Source organism: Brachyistius frenatus, unplaced genomic scaffold (genome assembly GCF_029030835.1).
Source record: "Brachyistius frenatus isolate BFR_SWC_R1_liver_20210118 unplaced genomic scaffold, ASM2903083v1 Contig_10, whole genome shotgun sequence".
NCBI classification, from domain to species: Eukaryota; Metazoa; Chordata; class Actinopteri; family Embiotocidae; genus Brachyistius; species Brachyistius frenatus.
In genome coordinates this window covers 5,866,822-5,891,450 of record NW_027210609.1, presented here as the reverse complement: position 1 = coordinate 5,891,450, position 24,629 = coordinate 5,866,822, and the positions used below count along the sequence as shown (strand labels likewise).

The window sequence follows — 24,629 nt, the reverse complement described above, 5'->3', positions numbered from 1 at the left end:
TGAAGCTCAAACCCCCTCCTCCAAACACACACACACACACACACACACACACACACTGAAACTTTCTCTCTATCTGCCCTCCCTCCCTCCCTCCATCTCTTCCCCTCTCTCTCTCTCTCTCTCTCTCTCTCTCTCTCTCTACTCCCTCCTCTCAGCTCAACACTATAAGAGCCAGACAGGAGAGCACACACACAAAATCCTCCTGCTCACATGCACACTCGCCGCACATGCATCCAGTGGAACAGATCCACAGAGCTGCACAGTAGTGGGGCAACGGTGTGTGATTGAGAGAGAGAGGGGGTGAAGAGAGAGAGAGACTGAGAGAGAGAGAGAGAGAGAGAGAGAGAGAGAGAGAGAGAGAGAGAGAGAGAGAGAGAGCCTTTACTCTCCTCTCCCCAGCTAAAGGAAAGCACCAGTGTGGAGAAGTTGCATGAACGAGTGGTCTCAACTGAGTACTTTCTTATCAGACCATGGAAGCCAAAAAGTGGAGGTAGAAGAAGAAGAGAGGAAAACCTCCCTGCTGGCTGAGCTGCAGACCAAAGTTTCATCTGGGGGATTACTGGACACTTCACTTGTCATGGTGGTATCCTACATGATCGTCTCTCATTGACAGGAGCCTCTCAGTGTTTTGGATTTCCCACGGATCAAAGTTTGTTTTCTGAGCAGAGTGTGTGAATGAAGTGCGCCGAAGCAGGAAACATGTCAAACAGACGCTTCAGTCACCTGTTGAGGGGAGTGGGGTTGCTGTGGCTCTGGCAAGGTGAGTTCAGGCGCTGACTTTTGTTTTGTTAATTGGTGCAAATTTTGCCTGATTGATTCAAGTCAGATGTTATAAAGACACATGTTGTTTTAAAAGATTCATTCATGAAAACTCACATAGTCTACAAGTGACAAACATGCCAGTCAAATTTCCATTTTAAATTTTAAGATGTTATTTCCTATATTTGAGATTAAGCAGCAGTGTACATCTTTCTTTTAGGGTCTGATCTTAAAAGATTGTAGCAGATTTCCTCCTATAATCTAAAGTTTTTTTTCTTTATGAAAACAATAAGATAAATGCTCTCTCGTGAGAAATCAGCTGAACACTTGGGGATTAAGCTTAGAGCGCACATGGCAGGACACAGAGACAAAAAGGAAGAGATTATCGCAGACAAACGCGCAATTACAAGGAAGTCATTATGTGATTTGTCACAATCCGAATGACTTGCGAAGTTTAACATGTGGATCAACACTTAGAAAATGTTAAACACAACCGATGGTGAAGTTAGACTCATGAATAGCCAGTCTGTGTTCCCCCTCTCCTCCTCTGTGTCTTCAAAGCGTCTGTGGTCACTGGAGGAGTCTTTAAAAAAAAAAAAAAGGGGCTCTGGCTGGTGCCTTTAAACAATGGTTCCCTAGGAGCAGGGAAGCGTGGCCCTGGAACTAATGTTGCCATTATGTTAATGGTTAGAATAACAGGAGACAGCCATTACTGACTCTACCTCGGGCTGATGATCTTCCGGCCGCCACGGCCTCGAACATGGAAGCGCTGCGTTTTGGCCATCAGGGCTGGTTAGGGTGACGGGCGGCAGGAGACACACAGGAGGAGGCATCTGTCCGGTTCTGATCATCATCATCCAGCAGCAGATCGGTGCCAGCCCTCACCCTCCCCTCCCTCCCTCTCTCACTGCTTCAGTGGTAGACTGGTATCTGTGAACTGTTTTCTTCTCCACCGCTCAAGTCTAGTGGAGGAGACAGGCAAGGTTGAGTCACTAGCTCCAAACAGACAGTTCAAATAGAGCAGAAAAATGATTTGAAATTAATTTAAAGGGTCACTGATATCAAAGTGGAATTGTTTGGATCAAAGATTATGTTTTCAGATGAAACATGACAGGTGTACTGTAATTTCTGTTCTCCCTATTCAACACTGAATAAATAATTGACTCCAAGAAAGAATGCCTTATTAGGCTACACTTTTGTTCTTCCCCACATATTCAGGTTTCTAAAAAGGACAAAGGTGATTCATTTTCCATCTTTAAGAAACCAGAGTAAATATTTGGTTGAATAAAATATTTTTGCCGGAACTGGACGGGTATATTATGAGATCCAGCCCTTCATCATTTTTTATTTAAGTTAAACCTTGGATGCATATTGGTTCATGCTCTTAAAGCTCTCCAAGTATGTGAAACAGCCACCGACCGTCTCTAAACCAAACTTTAGAATGGAGGTGAAATCGATATAATATCGGCTCCGAAACATCAATGGACCATCAACTCCCTTTGTCCACTATCTGCTTCCTGACAGCCTCGGCTGTCTACCAACAAGAGACACCACAATGATTGTCAGGTGCTATTAGGATCCTCTCTATTGTCTGACAGCTCAGAATCCAGCGTTGAATTCCAATGTGTCTCCATTGGCTCTCAGTAAAGCCTGAATAACAGCAGATATAGCTGAGAAAATGGTGGATGTGTTGGCTTGAGGAGGCAGCTGCTTTATTCATGACGAGGGCGTGAGATGCAGCAGGATAATATGTGTGTGTGTGTGTGTGTGTGTGTGTGTGTGTGTGTGTGTGTGTGTGTGTGTGTGTGTGTGTGTGTGTGTGTGTGTGTGTGTGTGTGTGTGTGTGTGTGTGTCTTGTTCCTTGGTGAACAGGAGCCAGAATTGGCTAACCGCAGTGGAACTGGCAGTGGCGACCACTGGGCAAACCCCTGCAGATCCCTTGTCTAAATAAACGAGGCCACTGGATTAAGCAGCTTACACTGTGATGAAAAGACAACAGTAGCCGTCCTTGCGCTGCCCCAGGGACAGAGGGGTGCTCCTGGTCTGGGGGGCCACGATGAGATACTGGGGTTAAAGCCAAAATAAGGAAGGGGGACTCAGGGTTAGAATAACACAACAGACCTCATGTTCTTTGAAAAACCTTTAAATCAACCTGACCTCCGCCTGACTTTGGTGACAAGGAGGGAAAGGAGAGAGAAGCAAGAAAGCCTCGGCCGGCAAAAAAAAACACCCCTCAGTCCCTGACACATTATTTATAGGGCCATGGATTCCAGTTATAAATTCAGTGATGACCGTCTTGAATCCTGGTGGTTCAACAATTTGGGTGTCGACTGTGCATCAAAAAACATTGTCCAGGTCAGATTGTGCAATATCAATTTGAGGCAGGTCGGATGTGCAATGAGTCGTAGCATGTAAATAGGAGAAATCATGTAAAAGCCGTGGCACGCCATCCATCTGCAACCTGTCTAGAAAATGCAGTAAAGCAGCTTTTCTTCTTTGAGCCGTTTCGCTTCCATTGTTTTGGGTTTGTTTGTGTGGACAGGGGTGTTGTTTTTTCTGATGTTCCACACTTTCATTCCAGCCAGCGTATAGACTGGTTTGAAGAAACTGGTCGTAGCTACAGTCAGGTTGTGAGAATTTGGTCACCAGTTATTATCGAGATCGAGACCACAGCGGAGTGTCTCCGGTAGATCTGCCACCACTGTTTTAGATTGAATCACAAAGCTTTTACCATTCGTCTCTCCTGCTTGTTGACTTTTGTCTCAGACAGTTTGAAATGCAGACAGTGTGGAGGGGCCTCTACTGGAAGTTTGTTGGAGGGATGATGTTAACTTGTACTGCTGGAGGATTTGTTAGTTCTGTGCAGGAGAAAGAGGTGTGGGTGGAGGGGTGAGCTTCTACAATAAGAGGAGAACTGTGGCTTCAGGTAACTTTAAAAGTTGTCTTGTGTAAATGCTGTACAGTTTAGCGTCAGGCTAGGCACCAATAGCTTTGGCTACATGCACCTAATTAGCTTTTAGTTAAGTAGGTGCCCTTTTCTTGAGTGCTGAGGCTAGGCTAACTTCAGCTGGTAATGTGTCTGGTTTTGAATGTTTTGAATGTTTTTAGTTGTTCTTTGGTCCTTTTATTTTGCTGTTGTTGTTACTTCTTATGCACTTAACTTGTTTTGGTTACATGTAATTCTGCAGAGCACTTTTGGTTGCCTGCTGCAGGACAAGGTGCTGTATGAATGAATAACCTAATGTGGGTGTGCAATGCAGGTATTTGAAATTTAAAGGCACAGGTAACTGGGAACTAGGCTATGTAGAAGTAGCAAGTGTTGAATAACGAGTTAGAAGATCAATGAGTAATATGTGATGAATAACTGATTACATTTTTTAGGAAGTAATTTATGAGTAATGGATACCACACAGAACAATAGAATAGGCCATTAATTAATGTACAATAACAGAAGAATATGTTGTATGTAAACACCTTTAACTAAGTTAGCTATCAAATAAGATGAAGTTTTAAATTTAATAGAGCTGCTGTGTGTCTTGATATCAAAAAGGTTGATCTCAGTGAGATTGCTATATGCAGTGTTTGTGGACTTTTCTTTTTTTCTCTAAGACAAACAAAGATCTGCAAGTAAGACAATATGTTCCTATTTCACAGGGGATTATATAATTCCAAGAAAATAAATGTTTTTTGCATTAGGAAACCAAGCCTGGTATCTGGGGATATATCTGAGGGGCTGAGAGACCACAGCTAACTTTGGAAACAATGACTCTCTGCTGCTCAAATTTATAGACATATGCAACAAGTGACAATAGAAATGCAGCACACTGGCCTTTACTGTAAGGTGCCACAAATCAAAGAAAGTTGGGAAACATTTACTTCTAACACCTAATCCACAATCTGGAGGACAGCTAAGTGACTCAGAGAGTCTGAAAAAGCACCTGTGAACTTTGAATAATGTGCAGCACTCACCTAAATATGTGGAACGATGGGAATCTCTGGGCTACAGTAGCATTTAATATTTCTGCACAGAAAAACGCACACATGCACCTCACTAATCTTGTCATTCCAGAGCATGAAGACGCCTTAACGCTCCCTCCTCCGGCCCTTATCCTCCTGACCAACTTCATTCACCTCATCAACCACTGACAGAAACAGAGAAAGAGAGGAAGGAAAAAAGAAACAAAGAAAGAAAAAAAAGAAGAGGAATCTGAAATCCGTCCAAGAGAAATGAGGCGTAAACATTGTGGCTTTTTTCATCAGGAGAGGGGAGCGGTAATCAGGGGGGGCGGGCAAGAGGGCACAAGCACTTCAGGGACAGTTTGAAGGAGTTTTGTGTTGCAGCACTGAGGCAAAAAGTGATGAGAAAGTGGCTTTACAGGTACACGGAAAAAAAAAAAAACAGGGTGAGGATGCAGTAAAAAAGTAGGAAACACATGAGGAAGTAGTTAAAATACTGGAAAAATGGTGGGATTTGCCATCATGTCAGAGTACCAACAACCTTTTCTCTGAGACAAACTGAATATTTTCTTTCACCTACACTGCCTCCACTTTGGCAGATTTAGTGATTCTCGGTTAAAAGTCTCAATCGAAGCAGCTAGGAAGCAGACAAAGGCGTCTCTCTCTAATGAACGGTTTGCTCCAACGTCAAGCTCTTGATTCCCCCGCAAGCCCTGAATCAAAAGTGCCTGGATCTGGTTCTTGTTTTTACAGGATAGCTCAGAATAAAGAAGTCCATAAAACTGTATTTTGACTGTGGCTCTGTGGATGAGACGTGAGAGAGGAGAGCGAAGACTGCCAAACCGTAATCACAAATGCAAACAAACAAACAGAGGGCAGCCTGGAGGTCTGTTATAAATGGTATCCCTTCTGCAGTGTACTGGAAATCAATGTATGCAGTGTGTTTTTGTGAACGTGCACGCCTGCATGTGTGTGTGGAAACTGTATGAATATAGGAGCTCAAAGGCAGGTAGATTACTTTGGCCGGTCATCAGTCGGACGAGGCGAAAGGCCGGCGGCAGCAGCAGTGTTGGTGGTGATGACAGACTGACCGTCTGGACCACACGCAGCTCACAGGCTGCTGCACTGGCCTCATGTGGCAGAATTGTGGTACTGCATGAGGACAGCTGGTGGGATGAGTGTTGTCTCTGTCTGCCGGTGGTTCACGATCTATAGAGAGTTGTTCAGCTGGCCTGACAATGAAATGAAGTTGACTGCCGCAAAGAAGAAGAGAAGATAGAGAGGAAAAGTGGCTTTAACACTGTCCATCCTACCACTGTTTAACTGAGTCTCACTGTTAATCTATGTATCATTAACCCTGATCAGCTTTGGTTGTCGCCTTCTTTTTCCAAATGTGAACAGGTTGATTGTGTCCTATTTACTTTAATGGTGAAAATGTTTACTGACTGCTTGTCTCTGTTGTTGATTGTGATGCTTTATTGAATTGTTTACATTCTGGGTGTTGACCCTCGACCACTGTGAAGTTAAATTCTCGATAAATCGTTTTATCAATAAAACAAGGTGATGTGTTGGTTTGGTCGACATTCAGAATTTGCTGTGATACAAGACAAGAAAAAGTGAGATTTACAAGCAGGAAAGCCACTTTTCAGCGCTGATCATCTCCGTCAAACATTATAATGACCTGTAAGATTTTCAGGGTATTTATTTAATTAATTTTCTTTTCTCTTGCTACATTGGTCCCCCCGGCGTATTCAAATACAGTAGTACACATCCTATATCGTTTATTACTTGCTGTATATGTTTCACTAAATAATTTAAATATAAATATTAATGATTATCGATTATGAGGTTGTATGGAGCCCATAGTTATTATAGTTATTATTTCACTAAAAACCTCACGTGTCCTTTTTAGCTGCATCATGAGGTTTTAGCTCTTTTTTTAGGGACTTTAAGTGCCCTGAGATGACTTATGTTGTGATTTGGTGGCATATAAATATAATTGAATTAAATTATTACTGACACCTTCAAAATTACAATAAAAAGCATTTCATAACTTTTCGAGGTGAACCTGAATTCAGCATAATTCGTCATGAAACGACACGCCAACTATTAGATTTCAGTCTTACAGCAAGTTTAAATACATAAAATCTGTGTCTGAAAGGTGCTCTGGGCACTGTGCTGTGACAGGCCGGCGCAGGCTGACTGCTTTAGGGCCCATAGTTGAAAAATGAATCAGCGGGAACCATTTCAGGGTAAAACTAATGATATCTGACTGCCCGTGTAGGAAGTGAATCAACTAAAATAGTCCCTCATCTCCTCCAAATTGAGATGGGGGTTGGATATTATCATGCGTATTACAACATCACCTCACTTGTGGTTGAAATAGGCTCTTTTGTAGAAGAATACTTAAAACCCCACGATGAACAATTTTGTTTTACTAAGCTTTGCTTTTATGAGCGCTCTTTTTAGTAAATGCAACCATATGCCCAACCAGAGAGAGATCCAAGAGAGGGAAAGAGGCTGAATGACAAGTGACCTCAAGGAACACTATATAGAAGTGCTTTGGCAAAAACAGAAACTCAAATATTGCAACCCAAATGACTTCACATCACATACTGTGACTCCTGCCTCTGAGTCCATTCATTGTGCTGTAACCACTTAGGCAGCATGTTGCATGCAGCTACAAAGGTTGGATAACCCAAAACAGACCAATTGGATGACTTGCAAGGAGCAGTGGAAATGAATTAATTCTGATTAGTATTTCTGCTCCGAGGTCTCCCGAGGGAGCGCGGCTTGGTCCGGCTGACCGGGTTCCTTCGCCAGCTGCAGTGACATGCAGCATAAACAAACACATCATCGCATGGAAGAAAATTGCAAACATGTTTCAAAGCCTGTGATGGCAAAAAGAAGCTTTAAACTTATCAACGGACTGACGGAAGGAGGAGAAATCTGGCTTTGTGGTCTGTGACTGTGTGGTTCAAACAACCCAAGCTTTACATCTGTGTGTGTGTGTGTGTGTGTGTGTGTGTGTGTGTGTGTGTGTGTGTGTGTGTGTGTGTGTGTGTGTGTGTGTGTGTGTGTGTGTGTGTGTGTGTGTGTGTGTGTGTGTGTGTGTGTGTGTGCGTGCGTGCGTGCGTGCGTCAGGTGGAAGGACGCTATAGGAAATGATTGAGCTGCACACATGTCTGCTGCGGGTTGTGGTCAGCATGTGGGAAGCATTCCAAGAGTGAAGGGAACAAAAAATATCCTCCATCTGACACTAACAAGGTTAATAAATGCCGATCAGCCAGCCTCCGTCTTGGAGCCTTTTACAGAAAAACCAACATCACACACACTTTCCATCCAAAAGTGCCCTTTTTCCTTCAGCTTCAGCTGGCCGGCCATGAGAGAACGGACTGACCCGTTAGTCTTAACAGTTGACACTTCCACAATTAACTCCCTGCTCAACTTGAGGCTCAACAGGTGATGTGCATCTAATAGCTGCCTACCACAGATGATCCAGAGAAAGCTGAGAAAGTGGGAGAAAGAATGTGAGAGCTGTGGGGATACAAGGGAGGGAAAGGGAATGAGAAGGTAAAAGGAAATAGAAGAAAATACGAGCTGAATAGACCCACTTAAAGCAGAAGTTTATGGAAATATGCAGAGTTAGACAAGAAGACCACTCTCATACATAAGTTTAGCATAAACATGTAGCCTGGCTCTGTTTAAAGGTGACAATATCCACCTATTCACATAGTTAAAGTTCGCTGTTTATTCGGTTATATTTAATTTGTATAATCCATCGTAAAACCTAAGCGTAGAAAACAGAATTTCCTATTAAGAATAAAAGCATGGACCAAGTGCGGGAGGAAAACAAGAGAAAAAAAAGTAAGAAAGAAAACAGGAGATGAAGACATTTGTGAGAGCTTTTGACATTTGATTCTGGAGTCTGAAACAGAGGCTGTAATTTTCACAAACAAAAAATGCAAACATTGTCCAGACAGACCCCAGTGGGTTTCCTCACATTGCAACTATGAGGGCGCAATCAGAAAAATCCTCTCGCCTTTGCCTCGGCCAAAACCAGACCGGAGAGCTCAGCCTTGTTGTGTCGACGACACACGCATCTCCGCTCAACAGAGAGTGGATTGAGAAGAAAATGCAGTTATGATTAATGACAGACAGATTGCAGATGTGCAAATGTCAGATCAATAAATGTTATAGAGTGAATAATGCTTTCATTTGGATTAACTGTCAGCGTTTGGGAGAACTCGGGCAGAAACATTCATCATCATCATAAAACCTGTTTTTTTTTTTCTTAAACCGTATTATCAACAGATGTGTTTGGCTCAGTTGTCCTGCAGATGTCAATGACCCACGAGACGCTTTATCTCAATGATAGAAATACACACATACAAAGAGCACACACTCATGCACAACCACTTCACTCACACCCCCTGCCTCTGAGCAAACTCAAAAACAAGGCCTGTGTGTTGCAGCTGCAGGCTGATTGGTGAGACAAGCCAAAACTGTGAGGCCAACGTCCTGATATACAACTACGTATGGTTTCTATAGCAACCACTCACAGCTCATTACATGGATAGTCGGACAAAATTACAGCTTGCAGTCAACCAGAAGTTTGTTCAAATGTAAGCGGAAAATGTTGTGAGTAACACCATGGATTTATTCATCCATTTCATCTCATCTCCTGCACGCACTTGAAATCAGCCTGCAAATCTCCACGACATGCAACGACACCTCTGTGTTTATCTGATTGGATAACTGGTGTTATCTACTCACTGTTTTCTGACTGTTTCCTCTGCAGCTGTGTTTGTGGTTGGAACCGGGAGTAAACTCTGGGAGGTGCCCACAGGTCCCTTCACTTCCTCCTCCAACCTCAGTGAGAGCCTGCAGTGGGAGCCTCACTGTCATTACGGTCACCTACAGGACAAAGTGAGGATCACAGCGGACATCCCCCCGAGACTGGACGGTACTTGGGTGTCAACAAGGTACTTTTTTTTTTCTACAATTTATTGTAGCAATGACAGTGACGTCACACTATCGTGTCAACATCAAAACATCAAACTAGGGAATATCTTTTTGGGAGAATAATGTTTTTCTTTCTAGTGCAGCTACTTTGACTTGTAGAGTACATGTAAAGCTTTATCATACTTCTGTACATTCACATATTCAACTTTTCTCTAAGACGAGACTTACTCTGCATAGCACCCGACCAATCTGGAATATTCACAGCAGCGATAATTAATATTTTTGTGTAAACAAAGAGTCATGTCACAGCTTGTATGTCATTGGATGGACCATTTTTTCATCTTTCAGCTTATTGTTTTGGTTTGTGGTGCACGACTTCACTGTTTGTCAGCATCATTTTTAGACAGCTGTACACTACTTGTTCAGCACCTAATGGCAGACAGATGAAGTTCGTGACTAGCTGGTGAACACAGTGGAGCATTTAGGAGATAAAAGACCGACATATTATCCGTGTTAAAGCAAATATTGGACTTAATTTGCCAGGTGGACACAAACACCAAATGAATAATGTTGCTTCATATCTTCTTGTTGAGTGTGGATGAGAAAGTTCACCGGATTAACTTTTAATGGTGAAATGTGAATGTTTTGTGCAAAGCTTGTTTCCGCTGCCACCAAAATTATTATATGGAGGTTAATTATTAGGATTAAAGGACCTGAAATGCATTTTTGCTTATGGAGACTTGTAATACAACTTGGACTTGCCCACAAGGAGTTGAGACATTGCAACAGCTCTGACAGACTTAAAGATTCACCTCTGAAATTATTCATGCCTCAACTAACCATTTAATCTCTCTTTCTTTGTGTTCAGATGTGAGGTTCGGCCCGGTCCAGAGTTCCTAACCCGCTCCTACACCTTCCACCCCAGCCGTCACTTCCAGGCCCTGCAGCACTACTACACCGGCAGCAACTGTGAGGACCCAACCTACTCCCTGATGATCAGGGGGAAGATTCGTCTGCGCCAGGCCTCCTGGATCACCCGCGGGGGAACCGAAGCCGAACACCACCTCAGCAAGGTGGGCATCGTGGTTCACAGCCTGGCAGCCAAACAGAGGCTGGCGTCCAGGCTGCCTTCAACCTGCGTGGGTCTGAGCCTGGGTCAAGCGGTGCCGGGGAAGCTGTACGAGCTGTACAACACCCGGGCAGGGAGGGGATGTCTGGCAGCGCTGGGCTTCTCCATGATGGAGATGGGTCTAGTACGGGTGGAGACACAACACCACAACCACGGAGGGAAGGTCCAGGAGCTGTTTTTGGGGGATATCCACACTGACTGGACCCAGAGGACTCAGTACAGACCAACAGGGTACCAGCAGCCACTGCAGAACGCCATGGTGAGACATCACAGTGTAGTTTTATCGACCCCAACAAGTTTTACAGAAAGATAGCCTAAATGATTTATTGGGATTTGTACTATTAGCCAGTGTATAGTTGACTAGCAGTTGAGGTTTCAGTGTCTTGCCCAACTGCATTTTGTTGCTCAAAGGGAAATGGTCAAACTTTTTTTCCACTTCTATATTTTTCTACAAGAGACATTGTTCCATGATGTAGATGACGTATACATGATATCAATATCAAAATAATTTCTATGGTTATTTGTTGTTGTAACAATTCCTTGTTATTTCCGTGTCATGCCAAACATTTGGCCCATAACAAATGGATTCAAAGACACTGCAATATACCAATAAAAAATATAACATGCAGCCAGGCAACATAAAAAAAGAAAAAGCATCATTTAAATATAATTATTCAAATAACTTTTTTTCATGTGCAAAATTTTAAATAGCTGACCCAGTTTTTTTTTTAATCTGCATATAAAAAAAACTAAACAAAGCCTTGCATAAAACAAAGAGAATAGAAAACAAATTGAAAACATTTTTCTTCAACATTCAACTGCTTTTCTCCTTCCAGCCTGACAAAACATCCACTTTCAACACAGTAGTAAAATACCAGATCCCAAGTGGGTACCTATGCTTCTTAGATATGTCATATCAAGATAATTCTTAATCACATTATAATTCTTCATCCTAAATGTAAAGGGTTTGGGCTTAGTTCACATCATGAGCGTGTTTTTCTGAGCAAATATAGTTTCTTCTAACAAAATAAATCTATAATGAATCGGATCATATTCATTATTGAAAGCTGCACAATTTACTGTTAAAGCAAAGCTCTCCAGAGAAGATATTAGGTGAACTGCTCAAATCATTTACTGAGCAAAAATGGAAAACAGTTTTTGATTCCAGTGTCTTAAACATTAAGCACTGCTGCTATTTTTTGTTTTGATCAAATACAAACAGCAATTTAAAAAGTAAATGCAGACTGAAAGAAGTGTTTCTCTCTGGCTGAAAGTGTCATGGGTTTAATCAGAAGTGAGATTTGTTGTACCTGTAATCAGACCCAGTAGTGATGTCCCAGATTACACCTGTACAACTTTTCACAATTATCAACTATCAGATGACTGCGCAATCAGTCAAATACGAGAGGAATAAAGAACAAAAACAAGGATTAGTTGCAGTCCTAAACTAAATCTAAACTTTCCCTCTCTTTTTGCAGCATCACATCCACCCCTGCCCTGTGTGCGCGTTGGTGTACCGGTCCTCAGACCAGCGCCCCCCTGTGCTGTACCGCAGTCCTGCAGCTCCTCTGTCTCTGGCCGGCCGCTGGGTCAGCCAGCGGTGCGAAACCCGTCCCACCATCCTCTTCCTCACCCGAGACTTCACCTTTGATTCTGACCAGCACGCCTGGGAGGGCGTCTACCGGCACTTCTCAGATTCTGCCTGCTCTCAGCCCACTTTTATCCTGAGAGCCTCGGGTCACTACGCTCAGGGAAACCCCTCCGTTAAACTCTCGGGAGCCTCTGAGTTTGTCTTTAAGGTGACCCAGGTGAGAGTCACAGCCATGGACAAGCCTACAGCTAAGTTGCTGAACAGTACCAGGCAAGGAAAGTGTGGCCGGGCAGGAGGCTGGGAGGTCGGGGTGGAGCAGGACTTGACTCCCACAGACGGATGCACCGTGCTGGGCATCAAGCTGCCGCATAAGGAGTACGAGCTCCTAAAGACAGAGTTGGATCACAGGAAACACCCGCTGCTGTTCATCGGCGAGAGGCCAACTGACGGCTCTAGTCCTGACCGACTGATGAGGCGACCCACTTCCTTTCAGGCTCCCATGATGCTTTGCAGTGGGGGTGCCACACAACCATCCCACTCAGGTTTTAACAGAAAGCAAGTACAGTTAGCAGCCAGTGGGACTGAAAGGCTGGCACAGCTGTTTTTCCTGGTGTTTGGATCTGCACTGAGCGGCTGGCTCTGTGTTTATTAAGAGACATTGTTCACAAATCAAACCTGTTACACAGCTGAAGTCTGTGATGGACGTTGTTTTCTGGCAGCTGTCTTTCACTCTCCCTCCATATAATGATGACCACATGTGAGATGGTCAAGAAAAGTTAGGAGACATTCGGGAGAACTGAATATTTTTTAATATCTGGCTTTCAGATGCTGCCTGTAGGTTCACTTTAACGACTCACTTTCCTACCTAAGACTAATCTGTATATAAACCACCAATATATACAAGTGCCATCATTTCAATATGTAGACGTATATTCTTTTAAACCAAGCTTCTACAATGATTAAACAGATTTTTGCAGCTCAATTCCTTTATCATGTTTTTATAGTATGTGCTGTTATTACAAAGGTAAACAAGAGTGCTAAAATGTGGGTCAGTTATTTCCACATTAAAATGTAAGCCGTGGACATGACAGTGGACTTTTCACCAAGATGCAGTATAATTCATGCACTTTGTACAGAACATTTTTTATCAACATTCTGGAAAGAAACGAAGCCGGAGAGTAGAAAATGTAAACAGCTGTCATAGCTCTAATGCCACTGTGGTGTGAAATGTTGTATTATCTCGATGCTCTTTTGAAGCTTGTGCATTAGTCTGCTCTTTTATCAGCAGTCAATCTAAACAAATCAAATGGATATTTATTTTACCCATGTATACTGTACTTTTTCATAAAAAGAAGATTTTTGTCTAATATTTTAGGTAGTTTTGTCATTTAAGATTTTCTATGTCTATTAAAAAAAATGGCTTTTCATAATATCGTGGGTTTAATTGATTTTCAAAATAGGACTGAGGGTCTTTAGCCACCCTAGTAGCTCTGTGAGGTTTTGCTATGAATGCATTAAGAGAGCTGAACACGTTACTTCTGCTGCTAATTTGTTAATTTACCTATTGGTCACTTCTGGTATTGCAATGGATTGACCACCATTGTAAAATAGATTTCTGTAAAATACCACCAACCACGAACAGGGTTGGTTTTTAGTCTTTTCACTATCATTTTGTAATCTATGGAGGTTTCATATTTGTAAAAACTCATCATAGCCTAAAACATCGTATCAATGTAAAGTCTGTAGGCCAAAAGGTAAAGAGTGGACAGTGCCAGCAGGACAAAACACGTATGAGCATGTGTAGTGGGCCGTAAAACCTTGAAGAGGAAGCTAACGCACCAGGCAAGCAATTTTATTTTATCCATACCAGATACCTGATTTGTTGTGTGGTGTGGTGATGGGTTATAGAAAGTAATATCAGGGTAAGTCGATCAGTCACAGAGTCGGGTGGGTTATGTCTACGCTATCGTAGGACAGAAACATGCATAGAAAAAAACCTGGTTTCTGGCAGTGACAAACACCATTTTTCAGTCAATATTTTTTTTAATGCATCTACTGGCTGTACTTACACACATGTAAAAGCTATCGTCAGTGTGCCACTGAGCTTTCCATCACTCTCAGACAATGCTGACATGCTAGGGTGTGGAAATGTTGATGCTACCATTAGTTCAGCATGTTAGCGTGCTATCGTAGCACTAAAAACAAAGTAAAGTTGAGGCTGATGTCATAGTTTTTAAAAGCTAAGGGGTCACCAAAGTTATTACAATGCATCCTGGGAGCTATATGCCACGGAAATCTATGCAGCAGTTGTTTAGATATGTTTGTCTAAACCACAAATGTCAGCCTCATGTTGGCACTGCTGAACGAAACGGGACCACCGGAGTCGGTAGGTTTCATCATCTGGGGACCATGAGTCTGTACAAAAGTCAGTCAATCTGTTCAATAGTTGTTGAGTTATTTCTGTACCAAAGTGGTGGACCAACAAACCTGGCGCAAGTAGAAATGAAAAGCTACTTGTAGTGTGTCCCAAACGCCACAGTTAAATTTGAAGAAGAAAACACAAGATAAAAACAACCTTCAGCTGAATTTCATCCTCTCTGGTGTTTCAGTCTGTGGTCTGATTCAAAGCCCAGAAAGGGTGGGTGTACTGCCATTTGATGAATAACTGTCATGTGGTTCACACATTACATTACAAATGTTGTAGTGCAGGTCAAACTGCTAAAAACACAGAAGGACATCAGACTGGATACAAAGCCGTCAGCCAACAAAACAGATTTTGCACTCGCTGTGACAATAAATGAGCCGAGAGGGGCAGAAGTTATGTGAGAACAAGGGAATAAACTGTAGGTAGTTCCAGATATTCAGTGCTATGACTGAGGCAACTGAAGCATTGTGCAAAGAGAGATGTTCTTCACTTGCAAAATCCTGACATGTACTTCTAAAAGACTGCAACAACACTTTATGGACACTGGACCTTCATGTACTGTAGATAATATTTTGGATTCATAGACAGAAAGTACGAAGTTTTGAACCAGAAAGAGATGACGACAAAATCTAGAGCCTTTCTTCGTTTTTTTCTGTTGACCTTGTTCGAACAGTTTGGTTATTTCACATGAAAACTTTTTGAGTTTTTTAATTTTTGTCTGAGTTGTTCTAACTGGTTTGAGGTGGTTGGGGCTGGGAGGACTTGACATCCCATAATTCCACACACCAGTCCAGGTCAGTCTAATGACCATTCAGTCACAATCAATCAAAGGTGACTATTTCTTATTTCCTCAAAAGTCCTCAAATTTTGTCTGTAACAGCTGCAAAACTGTGAGTCCAAGATAAACAACCTATGAATGAATTTATGAATAAGTGACACCTGGAAGTCTTTTGAAATACACAAGTCCCCTTTTCCCCCCAAAATAAAACATTTTCTTCTGCCAAATCAAAACTGTAAATTACAGTCTAATAACACCCTTACAACAGTGAGTCAATGGAAATAAATCTTTTCAAATTTCAAACTGCATCTCGAACAAATGTGATGCAAACTAAATTGCAGCTTCACAAATCATGGAGCAACTTTTTTTTTTTTTGAGTTTTTATAACAGATACAGCCTGTCCCAGCACAGGAACCTGCAATAATTGATTTTCTGGGGCTCTTGGTGGTGGTTAAAAAAACCTGTTAACATAACAGTGACACATCCCCCTATAAAATTGATAAACAAACAGTCTCCTAATAACGCAGTGTCACAGAGCAACATTTCTTTTATTTGTTTCTGTCATCCAGGAGAAATTTAGGTCCAATAGACACTTCTCATTTAGCACCGTTTTATTTTCAGTCTCCACAACTACTGGGGAAAATAATTTGGTCATCTAAAAGCTCCATTATGTTCACCAGCCACTACCTGTGTCTTTCTGCCATTTGGTGCAGGGAAGGTCGGGTACTGTCATTTTTTTTTAGCTTTCAATTTACAGCTGCTTGTTGTAGCTGAAAACACTATATGACAGCAATGAAAGTGAACCAACACAATTATGTGACCCTGAGGTGATATAAAAATACTGATTATAGCTTCATTAGGCTTTCATTTGTGATGTAGCTTTAACATGGGGACATGTTGGGAGGAGTAGATGAAAAAGAGGTTTTTGAGAAAAGTAAAAAAAACAAAAAACAAAACATCAATAAAGAATGAAGGGAAAGTGTTGGCTGTTTTGAATTCAAATGGTGGGGACAGAAAAAGAAAGAAAGGAAGAAAGAAAGAGAGGAGGGCAGTCTTTTCCAGAGGCTACATACTGTTCCTATTAACTCCTGCGAGAATGGTGATGGCAGCTGTTAGCCCCATGAGGTCATCCTTCAGGCTTGGATGGAGAATATAGGTCTCTAACCCCCCCACCCCCCCAACCCCCTTCAAGCCAACACAAAAAAGAGCAGAGACTGATTGAAAGAAAAACAGAGGGTGGATGAGTGACATTTATCTGTACAGTTACTTGCAGAATCTGTCATTAAACGAATGCTGAACCTGGATAAATCCTTCCTCCTTTCCATTGAATCCAGCAGCAAAATGCATGGATCCACCCGGGTTGCTTGCGAGCTCGGTGACGGCCGGGCTGGGGTCTGTTTGCGGTTTCTGTTGCGCACCACGCAGTGAAGTCAAGGCAGAGGAGTGCAGAGCCAACCTGCTAGCAATCAGGCCCAGCGGCTTATTAAATGCAACCGTTTAAGTAAAGATAAAACACAGACCCAGTTCAGTTAGTTACAAGAAAGCAAAGTCGTGGTGTGTGTTTACACCAGAGTAAAAATCTTAAATCTTTTTAGTCTCCGCTGAAAATAATCGACCTTTCTATAATTCTTGGAGGTGATTTAAAGGAAATAGTTTGACGATTTGGGGACTATGTTTATCTGTGCCAAGAGTTAGACAACAACATGTCTGCGAGATGTATATATAGCTTCATTTATAGCTAGTTAGCTTAGCACGAAGACTGGAAACTGAAAGAAAAAGCTAACCGGGTCGTGTCCACCGGTAACAACATCCGCCGACCGGCGTCCGTAAACTCGCCTGTCAACATATTACAATTAGTTTTATTTATATAAAATTGGAAACACAAGGCCATGCTATCGCTTTCTCTGTCAAGTTTTTACGCTCACAGTGGCAATTAGCAAAGAGCTACTGTTCTCCAGCTGTAGCACAGATGTGAGAATGATATTGATCTTTTTGTGTAACTCTGCTCGGGATGAGTCGTGATTTTCAAATAGTCACTAAAAAATTTTTTTTTAAATCAATCCGTTTATGCGACTATCGTCTTGTCTTTTTACAAATATTTGTACTAGTGCCTGCTAGAAATGCCTTATTAGTGCCAGAGGGGGCCAGTAATGCACCTAAAAGCTGTTTTCCAACTTGCATTAAACAACAAAAGGAAGAGAAGAAGAACACGCTACTACCGATCTCCAGTAAAACGTGCGGTGCTGTGAGATTAGATGCAACGATAAAAACAGCAGAAATATGAAAAGACTACGACGGCCGTCAAAAAGTTATGGGTGCAACTTTTTCAAAAAAACAAAATTAAAATGAGGTACAGTGCAAACTCTGCCAGGTACAACTGGCATTGGTCTACCGGAGCGATTTGAAAGCGGAGCACCGAGCAGATTGCCAGTCCGTAGATCAACAATCAGTGGCTCGTTTCGTCGTCAGATGACGTAAGTTTAATGCTGAACGTGAGGAGCAAACAACAGCCCTCACTTCAAAGATGATAGCTAAATATATGCTTCTCATCAGCTTTGTCAAACGTGAGGGGTTTTGAAATTGGATGGCATTTGTTGAGCCTGACGCTATGGCGCGAGTGAGGTTCTCTCTTCTTGTGTATGTAGTATCTACATCTGTCAGTTCTGTCAGCTCTCTCCCTCCTCTGTGCAGAGTAGGAATACAAATATTTCTCAAAATGCTGAACAGTTCCTTCAAGAAAAAAATGTGTGAAAAGTTGGTTGTTTTGGAGTACATCTAATCCGGTCATGGACGAGCAAACTGGCCAAAATTCTTTCACTTGAAATCCTCCAGACTAGAAATCAGGTCCAAAATCATGTCAGTCAAGCAACAAATGTAACAAGAAGACCCTCAACGGCCACAAGGGAAAAAAGTGAAGCAAAAAGGGTCAAGTTGTCCTCTGTTCAGTTCACAATGCTCCCATGAATCTTTGCAACACATAGTTTTTTTTTAAACATTTCGACTTCAGTAAGCGTCTCTGAAGTGGGACGATGCACGACCCAACCTTTTAATATGACTTCAGGAAGAATGTTCCTATAGACTATAAAAAAAAAGAAAGAAAACAAAACAAGCCCAAAGGAGTTTCCTTTCAGCTAAACCAAGTTTCCAAACCACAAACAGTTTGGTGGTTTAGTCTGACAAATGTTCTGGTAAAAGAAAGACACAGTGCTGCTTTTGGACAGCGACTCATTAGAAAATACAGCCGAGCTGTTTTTTTCTCCCATCTCCTGCTTTCCCATAAAAATCTTGCATGTGCAGTTAATGCACACACACACACACACACACACACACACACACACACACACACACACACACACACACACACACACACACACACACACACACACACACACACACACACACACACATCATTGAGATGACATCACTGCAGTAGTATGGGTAACTTCCAACCTCTGTCACTCATTCAAATTTCAGGCTCTGTTAAGAAAATCCAATTTTTTCTATAAAAATATGAGCTGCAGCTGCATCATAAAAGATAGCATCAGCCATAAGTTGGCGGGCTCAGCTGAAACAAATGAGTTTCTATTGAGAAATGTGTCCTCCTGCAAAATGAAGCGCCGTGTTTTGGCCCACAGAGCTGCAGTGCGGGGCAGCGACTGCACTTTCCTGCTTGATCTAATGCCAAACAAAAAACGGGCTCCTTTCTGTCATGACCTCATGCTCATATACTTAACCAACTACCAGCACCACATTCCAGCCCGTAATTTTCTTTTTCTCCTTTTATAAAATGAGCTCCTCATCTATCACTGCACCAGAGATGGAAGAAGTCTTCAAACCTTTTACTCAAATAAAAGTACCAGTACAGAAATGTAGAAATACTCTATTACAGCTAAAAGTTCTTTATTCAAAGATCTACTTTCGTAAAGGTTTGTAAGAATAGTCAGAAGAAGTAAAAGTACTCGGTGTTCTGCTGAAAAAGAGAACCGCCCTTTGCTTTATTACATTGTCTACGCAGTGTTGTTTTTCTACCACTGCTTACCAGTAATGCCATTTAAAGGCTCCAATATTGAACAGATTCAAATTTCCTTGTCCTGCACTTATTTTAAAGCTGGTCAAGGTTCTATGTAAATACTGTAAACATGTGAAATCAACACAAGACATATTAAGCAACTGAATAAAATTTCACGTTATATGTTCGCCCTCGGCACGGTCAGGGCACATTGGTGAGTCACCAGATAAGTCTGAGGGACCATCAGAGGATCAAGTAAATCTATATGAATTCATAAGAAGATATGCTGACCTGAATCTTTGTGAAACAACCACTACTAATTCAATGACATCTAAAATGTTTTTTTTTTTTTTTTTTTATATATAAGTAACTACAGCTGCCAAATACCTGCAGTGAATTAAAATGTACAATATCTCCCAGTGAAATATAATGGAGTAAAAATATAAAGTAGCGCAACAAGAAATACAGGAAAATTAAAATAGTATATACACAGTAAGTACAATATTTACTGTTCACCACTCCAAGACACAACACAGCCCAGAAAAAAATAACATCAGGCCTACTCCATCATTCTCTTTTGCCACATAAAAACATAACATATGAACAGTAACTTTCAGCATCTAGTGTATGAGACAACTTTTTTAACATATTTGTTGCCTTTGGGACTCAATTTGACAGAAGCATTCCCCTAAGAGCTATCTGTCAGTCCTGGTGGCTTGTTAAATCAGGTCATGTTTCTGTTCTAGGGTTAAGATCACACAAGTGATTGAAAAGGTTTGTGCTGGAGCGATCTGCCACAGACCGATTCTTCTTCCAGACTGCATCGCTTGCTGCCAGTTGTCCTGCCTCCAACCTTTCTGGCAAGCTGCAAACTCCTTTTCAAACCGTTAGGGCCCCCAAACTCTTACAGGGGCCTCTTTTAAATAGAAAATTTGCATGAAATTTGGCTTGTTTGTGTGCCAAACAGCTATGCCATGATGAGTATCCTGTTTCACTTTTGCAGTTTTGAAAGGAAAAATGAATTTAAGGGCGTATATAAACATGCCAAATATGTAAAACCTGTTGATAAAGCAGGAGATGGATTGTTTTCTGTGTGTACTTTAATAGCTGTGTGAAACAAAACTCATCACACTGCCAAAAGTAATTATTGCACGCACTTAACACCAAGAAAATGGTGTGTTGGTCTGATGTATAATTAAACATTTTATGTTTTCCAACCTTCGAAGTGCAGCCAGCCATCAGGTTTTTTTTTAACGATCTCAATAAAGAACAGATTCGGTGAAACAACGGTGAAAGTGAAGCAGCGTGATAAAAGATCTATCAAAGCCTCCAAAGAAATCTGTGTCCTTTAAAAGACATCCAGTAAAAGGGTCACAGCGTTTCCACGTGCAACAATGGGTAATAAGAACCACCGTGTCCAGACAGTGATATCAAGTCAGAGAAAAGTCAGCCAACTCGTTTAAATCTTCCTTTCTCATCCTTCCTATGGTAAAATGTACAAATTCATGTAGGGTTGACGCTTATTTGTTGTTGTCTCACGTCAGCAAATAATTGGGGGGGGATCTGAAGACTCGGGGCCTTTTTAAACAGGGTTCACTTACTCCCCTGAGGGGGTGGGGGGAATCAATAAATATAAACATGGTTGATTTCTTCCCACGGAGCCGACATGAAAAACGTTTTGTTTCAGTACATTTCTGCTCTCGGTCAGCCTGGTGAAAGCAGGTTAGCTGGTGTTTATGCTGAGTTCTGCCTCTGCAACATACATCTCTGCCGAATGATGCATCAGTACTTCTTCAGTACTTCAGTACTTTACTTCTGTACATCTATGAATCAAATGCTTTTATCAACACTTTGAGCTGCTTTGTATCCGCAATGTGAATTTATTACATTTAATACTGACCAAAACTGAAATTACAGAAGATGCTTTACTCGCCAGCAACAATCAGTACTGCTGAATAAAGCATGTATCCCTTGACACTCAGTAATAACACTTAAAATTCAAGTTTAATAGAAATCAAATGGTTCTATAAGCACATATTTTAGTTAATCAGCAGTGTCATTTTTTTTTCAAAGCAGTTGGATTAAGGAAATGCTACTATTGACATGGGTGATTCTAAATGTTCAAAAACTGTAGACTTCAAATCATTTATCGTCATCTGACACAGAAGATCATATTGTTTTTAACAGTAGGCCCACTATTTTTGCCTGATCATTACGTGTGGTTGTGTCCCTTTAGCGGTGGGTTTGGGGTCCCGGGAGTTGCGTGCAGGCAGATCTCAGCTTAACACCGGCGACACGCAGCAGCCGCTGAACCCTGCATACCAACCACTGTTCACATAACACATGTGCGCATGCAACATATTTTTACTTGGCTGTCGTTAACACTAGAAAGCTTTTAAGTCTTACTTGTTGAATGCCGAGCACCTCGGTACACATGTCGATCACTTTCTGCAGGTTGCTGCCTTCCTTTCCGTAGCTCCTCTCCATGGCAATTAAAATAATATATATATATATATATATATATATATATATATATATATATATATATATATATATATATATATTTCATCAGCCAGCCAGTTATTCTTAAAAATGACAGCCTGGCGTAAAAAGCAACATAAAAGTCCACCGGATCTCTAGTAACCAACAGTTATCTAGATATTTTATCTAGATATTTTCAATGTGCATGCACGCACAACGTCAAAGGTCAGAGGACAAGCGCGTATTCCGAGGACATCGTCATGACGCAGGCGGAACGGAATACATGCTTTCATCTAAAGTGAAATTAAATCTAGATCAAATATTTTTGTTTACATGAGCGACTGTGTGGATAAAACAGCAGAATGTGTTGAAAATCAATCAATTTTCATAGTGTTTTCAAATTCAAGCCTATTTCAAAGCTTGATAACATAACTGGTGAAATTGAGAATTTTCCAAACTTTCGAGACTTGGCCTAACATGACTTAATCAGTGTTTATAAATAAAACTTTATTTTAATGATTCTGTTTGAGGTCTTAGGCCATCCACCTTGTGTGAAAGTGAATTTTCATCTCTTTATTTGATTCGATTTCTATTGCACCTTGTGGTAAATTCAACTTCAAAACGGTCTGTGTCCTTTTAGATACTGACCGGGGATACAGTGCCATTTCACTCTTCTTATAGCCGAGGCTCTAATGATTTCAGTAGCAAAGCAAACATTTTAATTTTTACTCCTTTAGCACACAAGAAAAAAACGTTAAAGGAAATGAGGCAGGATTCCAACTGCAGTTTCCCCTTTGACATTTTGGGAAACTCGTATCTGTTCATGAAACGTGGGGCTACAGCCATCAGTGGGAGAGCTGAATGTTCGTATATCACGCCTGGCAACATGAAAGAAAACTGTGCTGACCTTCTCCAAAGGTAACAAAATGCAGACAATCTCTTCCAAAGCTCACTAATTAACACATTATATCTACTTTAATCCGTACAAGAAACATAATATTAAAATGACAAGTTGTGGTTATTATTAAAAGGGTTATGTGATCCATTTCCTGGCCATTTAAATTCTCTGACTCTCTGCTGGTCACCTGGTATTCTCACAGTTGGGGTAAAGATATCAGCTGCTGAGCTCTTTGAGACCTTTTCTCCAGGTGACCAGCAAACCTTAGGACCTCTTGTAATTTTCATTTCAGTATTTTGAATCCTTCCTCTGTGATTTACCTTGGAAATGGATTATTTCCCAACTGAGTGTAAAAAAACAAACATAAATTAACATTGGTTGGTTTCCACCATTGAGTGTGCAGCTGTGCTTTGCGGTGGCCAAGCCAAACAGCTGAGGAGCTACCAGGCCCAGGTGCACCCTAGAGGGGAGGGGGGTTCCTGACACAAACTCTGCCCAACTTCCTCCATCAACTAGGTGCAGACAGAAACACCGTCTGGTTGTTACTCATACAATAACTCTGGATTAATCACCAGGATTTTTATTTTACTCCAGCCACAACTGCATTAGTGGAAATCTAAGGGGTAATTAATTTCCTTGTTGATATATACTTTAACACTATGATCCCGCTGCAAATTGTGGGGCTGCCAAATCAAGCAAAGTGGTAGCAACAAGCCAGCATGACTGTGGATGTCAGTGGCAGCAGACCGGGCTGTGACGAGAATAGTAGTCACACAGCACATCTTCACAGCCAGAGTTCATCTTTTATTGTTGGGGAGTGTGCTGGCATTACATGCTTTAGTCAGTCTGGAAACAAGCTAATGCTATCGCAAATAAATCAATAGAGTCACATGCTCTTGCTTTAGTATATATACTCGCAAGCAACACAGAATTTTACCCATTTTTGACGCCGCTGACCGGCTGTGATGAGCCAAAATCACCGCTGAATATAGCGGAGGCTCAGTTTGAACCTCTCGTGCATTTGTATTAGCAGTACACTGCAGTCACAGAGGTAAATATCTGTTTCTCAGTTTAAATACACACCGGTGTTTAAAAAAAAAAAAAAAAAGAAGACCAAAACTGACTGAAATGAAAATAAGATTCCCAATACGTTTTTTTCTGAAACCTCAGACTCTTTTTACTATCTGGATTAAAAATATATCTGTACAGTGAAAGATTTTTAGCCTGTTAATCCCAACAAAGATGTTAGCCAGAGGCTAGCTGGAGAGGAAAATGGTTTGCAGAGTCTTTGAGGATTCTGGAAATATCTTCAAAGGAGCAGTAAATGGTGCGAAACGACAAGAGTTCTCAAACATGACTTCACATTGGAGAAACAGATTCTTATAAGTGCTCGGACACAAACTGAAATACCAACGTTTTTCTGGATTTACAGAAAATTCTCTGATTTTGCTTCATCAATTATTATTATTATTATTTTTTTAAATGTCAGAATGTTACAGGAGTAGAAGGCTAAATCGGTTTTGTAATTGTGATATTTAAATTAAAAAAATATGTAAATGTATTTTCTTTGTGCATTTCAGCCAGACTTATCTCTAGTTTCGCTCTCCAGCTTTGGCAGAAGAAACCGCCTTTACTCG

At 41.4% G+C, this 24,629-nt stretch overlaps 2 protein-coding genes across 2 annotated transcripts in view; one reads left to right on the top strand and one right to left on the bottom strand.

The window, feature by feature from the left end:
* vapb (VAMP (vesicle-associated membrane protein)-associated protein B and C) overlaps nucleotides 1–24,629 on the bottom strand; it is an 80,722-nt gene that overhangs the window by 36,999 nt on the left and 19,094 nt on the right. The window lies entirely within an intron of this gene.
* apcdd1l (adenomatosis polyposis coli down-regulated 1-like) lies at nucleotides 219–13,822 on the top strand. Its single transcript, XM_069691088.1, has 4 exons — nucleotides 219–760; nucleotides 9,518–9,701; nucleotides 10,550–11,069; nucleotides 12,289–13,822. The coding sequence occupies exons 1-4, from the start codon at nucleotides 676–678 to the stop codon at nucleotides 13,051–13,053; spliced, it is 1,554 nt and encodes a 517-aa protein (XP_069547189.1). The 5' UTR covers nucleotides 219–675; the 3' UTR covers nucleotides 13,054–13,822.

Bases quoted from the DNA above. Each gene is read 5' to 3' on its own strand.
- apcdd1l (XM_069691088.1), top strand. From the start codon at position 676: ATGAAGTGCGCCGAAGCAGGAAACATGTCAAACAGACGCTTCAGTCAC. The intron at 761-9,517 runs GTGAGTTCAGGC...TTTCCTCTGCAG, and splicing joins GTTGCTGTGGCTCTGGCAAG to CTGTGTTTGTGGTTGGAACC. The intron at 9,702-10,549 runs GTACTTTTTTTT...CTTTGTGTTCAG, and splicing joins GGTACTTGGGTGTCAACAAG to ATGTGAGGTTCGGCCCGGTC.